Raw genomic sequence first — 6,364 nt, forward strand, 5'->3', positions numbered from 1 at the left:
GAGAGAGAGAGAGAGAGAGAGAGAGAGAGAGAGAGAGAAGAGAGAGAGAAAAAAAACAAAGTACTCTCGCCTCTAGAAACAGCAACGGAAAAGAGTAAGCGAAGCACAACTTTTCCTAAAGTTACGAATTTTTCTCGACCACGGGCAAACCATAAATCCTTTTGCTTGCTGTGCATTAGCATAAAAATATTTGAGCCTTCGCTCAGGCGCACACGCATATACACGTGAAAGAAAAGATTATAACGTGTAATGTATGTGTAATCTAGAGCGTAGAGGCAACGCGTATATGATACAATTAGAAAGAGAAGGAGAAGAAGGAGAAGGAGAGAGAGAGAGAGAGAGAGAGAGAGATCGCACCGTACACATAGCTCTATTGTAAATCCTAACCTCTCGGCAAGAGTGGAAAGAGTTAATGTATTTCATTAATCACGAGGGAATCTCGTCGTCCCTTTTCTTCTTCTTCTTCTTCTTCTTCTTCTTCTTCATCCTCATCTTCATCCTCCACCACGAACAGCACTTTTCCAACGTTCGAATCCTCCTCCTCCTCATTCTCCTCATTCTCCTCCTTTACTCTCCTCGCTCGCTTGATATTTTTCCATTCTTGTTCGCTCGTTATTATTTGTCATCCCCCGGTAGACTTCCTTTCTTTTCCTCCCTTCGAAAGCCGCCATCCGTCTAACCTTTTCTCGGCCGCGAAGGAAATCAGGACGCACGATAAATAAAAATAAAAATCTACGGAGTACGGTTTATGTACGAATCTGTTCTTTTTATACATATATAGCTACCGGTATGTATTTATACATACGTAAATATATATATATATATATATATATATATATATATTGTATGTACGTGTAGAGAGGGTGTGTCGTTCGACGTATATATATATATATACACACATATATAAATATATAGGGTGACGCGAACGGAGGGAATACGCCGTGGTAGGTAAAATAAAATAAAATGAAGAAAAAAGAAAAAAGAGAGAGCGAAATAAAAAAAAGAAAAGAGGAAGTACAAGTCTTACGGGGGGTATGTATAACCGACCAGTATATCGTAGTAAACGTGGTAGCAACACAGACGGACGAAGAAAGAAAGAAAGAAAGAAAGAGAGAGAGAAAGAGAGAGAGAGAGAGAGAGAGAGAGAGAGAGAGAGAAATAAAAAGAAAGAAAAAAAGAGAAAGAGAGGAAGAGGTGTCGGCAGGAAGAGAGATTCGCTTAGAAAAGCTTGACAGCTCCTACTTTACGCCCTCTAAGCTCGCTGAATGGCGACCTAAGAATCTTCCTTCGCGAAGCCGGCCGAAGGTGAAGAGTGTCGAAGAAGCAGAAGCAGAAGGAGAAGAAGGAAGAGGGGGAGGAGGAGGAGGAGGAGGAGGAGGAGAAAAAGCAGGATAAGGAGGAGAAAGAGAAGGAAAATGGTGTGAGTGCGCAAAAACTACCTTCAAGCTTCTAACCTCCCCTTTCTTTCCTCTTTTCACCACCCCCGTATGTCGAGGCACCATTTACGAGTGCCATAAGGCCGGCAGTCCGTCCTTAATGTCACCGACTCAATACAAGAAATAGATGCTTGTCTGTGTGTACAGTAATGGTGATACCTAAGTCGAACGACATTGCTTACCTACGTTAGCTTCTGATGATACTTTGCTTTTGAGATACGCGGAAAGAAATAAGGGATGACTGGTGGTTACGAATTTCTCTTATTTATTTGCGAATATATTGGGAGTAAAAAGGGAAGAGGAGATAGAAAGAGAGAGAGAGAGAGACGAAGCGAGAAAGAGTGGTCTATAGACATATATATATGTATATATAGATATACGTTTGTATGATGTATGTTTGTACGTATGCATGTATGTATGTATGTATGTATGTATGTATGTATGTATGTAGATATGCGTATGTATAACATCAATGGCACGCCGCTTCAACCGAATCGGTAGACCAGCCTATCATCGACGATTTCGATTGGTATGAATATCTTTCCACTATAGTATAGTATATGACATGTATTCGGATATTTCTAGCAAATGGATGAACCATTCATGAATGAAAGGGAGGAAAGACGCGAGACGCTTTCATAGACGGGAGTTTTCATCGTCGACAAAATTCGACGGTAGTTCTTCTCTTTGATTTCTATCCTCTCTCTTTCTCTCTCTTGCTCTATCTATCTATCTATATCTATCCATCTCTCGATCTTATCGATCTTATCGAATACAACCTCTTTCGCTATGAATTCAAAGTTTCATGAATTTCTCGTCCGGCCAGGTGTATGCCAACGACACGATACTATCGAACCAAGTTCGAAGGAAATAGCAAAGTTTACTTAGACGGCTATCAAATTCTTCTTTGCTGCGGCAACTCGTTTCTTACAGAATGCGCGTGCGAGAGAGGGAGAGAGAGAGGGAGAGAGAGAGATAGCAAGGTTCTATGAGCCATGAAAAATTTTTCTCGCAAACTGATAACACTCGCTCTCGAGTAGGACTTTCGATCTTAAATACCGTAAAAAATATCGTAGAATATAAAGATACGAGTAAGGAAATGTAGAGGCAATGATAATAGAAAGAAAGAAAAAAAATATACAGTACAAAAAGAAATACAATGTAAATTTTTGTAATATTATTCTCAAACATGAAATATATCTATTTTGTCAATAGAGAAATTTCTAAATCGAAATTTCCTTTAGAAATAAACATCTTCGAGAGAAAGGATGGCATACAAAATGACCCTATTGCCAGTTCGATACGTTTGACAAGTGACGCCTATCAGCCTCCACCGCAACGGCTGTTGGAGAACGATCGAGAGCTAGCTAGACGTATCCATTCCAAGACATATATATATATATATATATATATATATATATATATATATCACGTAACAATATCTACCCATGTATCAGACGGTCGATCCGGTACTTTGTAACGGAGGACATTCCCAAACAACTTTATTTTCGATCGCGAATAAAAATCTTTATTTTTAAGAGGAACGAGCAATCGATAAACTCGATAACTAACTAATTTTCGATCGAAACGATTTCTGAATCGAATCGATGTTCTATGAAAAAATTTCCAACTTCGATGAAAAACTCCGATAAAACTTTTCCTACGATATATCATTTGTTGTATTTGAAACTTTCTAAAGTCACCTCACTTTCTTCCAAACATATATACGAGAACGACGACGACGACTATTCCTACGACAGAATTTCAATGGAACACCCTGTATGTATATACGTGTATATATATATATATATATATATATATATATATATATATATGTGTATGTATGTATGTATGTATGTATCTATAGGGTACCCTTAGTATACGTAGGAACTTGGTATATTTGTACAGCGGCAATCATTGCAGTGCACAGTGCAAGCACACCTTCTTTTGCTCCCTTTCTTTCCGTCTACAGAATTCATCGGCGTTTTTCTTACTTTTCGTTTCTACGACTTGGGCGTTGAAAGTTCAAAAGCACCTTTCTACGACGAATTTCGTGTACAAGTAATTTCCAGTCGTGTCCTTCGCGAACCTTCGTCATACCAACCAATGTACCTACCTACCTACGTACGTACGTACGTACGTATGTATATATATATGTATATATGTATGTATGTAGGAAGGTACATGTCTTTCACATTGGAAAACGTTAGAAATTGAGAAAATTTCTTCGAGGAGAAATTTTCTCTATTCCGTAGGAAATAGATCTATCGAGGGATACAATTATATTTGATAAAAAATAAATAAATAAATAAATAAATAAATAAATAAATAAGTGCAAAGAAACAAAACCAAAAAAAAAAAGAAAAAGGAAGAAAAAGAAAATAAATATAATCGAGAAGAATTTGTCGTCGAGGAAACGATATAATAAATACCGCGAAGGGAAAACCTTGGAAGGAAGCTTAAATTCATAAGACAAACCATTCTCGTGGTTATTCTCACGAGCAGAAGATGAAGTCGTTTAAAGGAAACGAACCGTAAGGAGAAGAAGGGTCCCACAACGCTGACTAGATCCCTCCTCCTTCGCGTATCATCTCTTCCTGTACCTTTTCCTCCTTCTCTTCCTTTTCCTTTCCCTCCTCCTTCTTCTTCTCGTCTTACCAATTTTTATAGCTTCCGACGATGTCGAGAGAAAAGGATGGAAAAATTCTTGAGAGACAAAAAATATCGATTAGTCATCGAGCTACGTGATCGGCGAACGAATTTGTCACGTGCTAACGATTACGAGTCCTGATTGTGTCCGATCCTTAGAACTTTTCCTTGGACAAGATCGTACCTAGGGATTTTGAGAAAGGAAAAAAAAGAAAAAATTAAAAGAATAATATTTCGAACGATTAAAAAAAGAATAGCGTGATTTTTAAAAGGATTAAAATTGTTTTACTAATGGAGCGATGTGAACATTGTTTTTTCTTTACTTAGGCGATACGGCACAGGTGAGCTATCTGTCCTTGAGAAGTCTACTTCCGGATACGAATGGTTACATGACCTACGAAGGCAGTACAACGCATCCAGGATGTTGGGAAACTGCAGTTTGGCTGATCCTTAACAAACCTATTTACATTACCGCGCAAGAGGTAGGTAAATACTTGGCTCTTATCTGGAAGCATATCTTATTCCGATATGGCGTTCTCAATGGTCCATTAGCTTTTTAGTCGTTCCATTATTCGTTCCGTATCGGTGTAACATCAATATGTAATCGTCTGCCTAGGAATATCTGTAATATAAAATATTCAAATATATATTATATACATAGGTACTTGCATACATACATACATGTTCATGTAAAAATAGGACGGTGTCAAATTAAAATTGCAGAGAATGGTCAATGCGAATAGAACAGAGTTTTTATTATTGAGTTTGTTGACCAATCGGATGAGAGTGCTCGATAAAAATTTTTTTAAATATGTATATATATATGTGTGTGTGTCTATGTGTGTGTGTGTGTGTATATATATATATATATATATATATATATGTATGTATGTATATCGATATGCTATAAATCTCACGTTTAACAATAAACACCAGGGAGTTGGGAAGTTTTAGTCGAATTACTAGCGACAAGGTACACTTTGCTTTGTTTGCAGTTGTATGCCCTGAGGAAACTCATGCAGGGTCCCGCCAGCGCCCCGAAGGCACCCCTCGGTAATAATTCCAGACCCTTGCAAGACCTTCATCATAGGACTATACGAACGAACATCAATTTCCGCAAGGTACCTATCTACCTAACACAATTTTCTAATATATATATATATATATATATATATATATATATGTATATATGTATGTATATATGTAATATATATATATATATATATATACTTATTATATATTACCTATATTTTTATTTATTTCGCGTGCAATCGCGTTATATCAAGAGAAATATGAAGAACGATTAAATAATAAAGAAATTCCGATATTGAATAATCAAGATATTGTGAAAGAATGGGAAAATGTTTCTCTCGTTGGAGACGAAGGGAGGGAGAAAATTTCTCTCGTTTTCGGCAAGAAGAAATAGAATCAGAGAATAGATTCGTTCGAAGCTTTTTTGCTAAATTTCTTCAAAGAACCACTGGAAGGCAGTGGAAGTGATTGGTGTCCTATCAGCGAGGTCGCTTGGAAAACGAGAAAGAGAGAGAGAGAGAGAGAGAGAGAGAGAATGAAAGCCACTCCCTTTCGTAGCCAGCTCCCCACACAACATTCAGCAAAATCATACGAGCGAATCTGATCTGACTCATCACTTACCTACCCTAAATTCTTTCTACTCGACCGTTACCAAAAGCTTCCCGAGTCTCTCGGCCAAAAATGAAATCTTTTTCGGTGTGATGGCAATGGAACGGAAGGAACACGAAAGGAAAAAAAAAAGAAAAAAAAAATGGAAGAAAAGAAAATGACCTAAAGCACAAAAGGTTTTAAAGGATTGTCTCACGTATCGGCCAATTTCCATTTTTTTTTCCTTGTTTGTTTGTTTGTTTGTTTGTTCGTTTTTTTTTCTTTTTTTCTTTCATTTTCAAATCGAATACGCATTGCACATTATCGATTTAAAGAAAATTCTAATAAGCGCTATGGCAATTAGATATTATTGGATATTGTTACGTTGTTGTCGTGGATGTTTTTAAAAGTGATTTTATAAAGGAAAAAGAAAAAATATATATATGTGTATATATGAATTATATTTACTAGAAAGACGATATTTGGAAATTATCGAAAATTACAGGTTTCCTTTGTGTTCTTCTATATTAAAATGATTGTATAATAATTATCATATTATCATGATTACACTTCTCTACGGATAATACAAATTCAGTTAAAATTTCTCTAAATTTGATCATACTTGCGGACAAATAAATATCCAAAGTACAATAAAAAAA

The 6,364-nt window shown here is 36.6% G+C and overlaps 1 protein-coding gene and 1 long non-coding RNA gene across 4 annotated transcripts in view; one reads left to right on the plus strand and one right to left on the minus strand.

The window, feature by feature from the left end:
- Positions 1 to 6,364, plus strand: part of LOC122628652 (carbonic anhydrase-related protein 10) — a 190,394-nt gene that overhangs the window by 183,171 nt on the left and 859 nt on the right. For all 3 annotated transcript variants that reach the window (XM_043811132.1, XM_043811133.1, XM_043811134.1), the window contains 2 exons: positions 4,413 to 4,567; positions 5,081 to 5,206. In XM_043811132.1, coding sequence (XP_043667067.1) covers positions 4,413 to 4,567; positions 5,081 to 5,206 — 281 coding nt within the window. The remainder of the gene's footprint in view (positions 1 to 4,412; positions 4,568 to 5,080; positions 5,207 to 6,364) is intronic.
- The window catches only part of LOC122628656, a 108,504-nt gene that overhangs the window by 50,939 nt on the left and 51,201 nt on the right, over positions 1 to 6,364 (minus strand). Inside the window, exon 3 of the long non-coding RNA XR_006327089.1 lies at positions 3,970 to 4,707. This is a non-coding gene — a long non-coding RNA (uncharacterized LOC122628656). The remainder of the gene's footprint in view (positions 1 to 3,969; positions 4,708 to 6,364) is intronic.

This window comes from Vespula pensylvanica, chromosome 4 (genome assembly GCF_014466175.1).
Source record: "Vespula pensylvanica isolate Volc-1 chromosome 4, ASM1446617v1, whole genome shotgun sequence".
NCBI lineage: Eukaryota > Metazoa > Arthropoda > Insecta > Hymenoptera > Vespidae > Vespula > Vespula pensylvanica.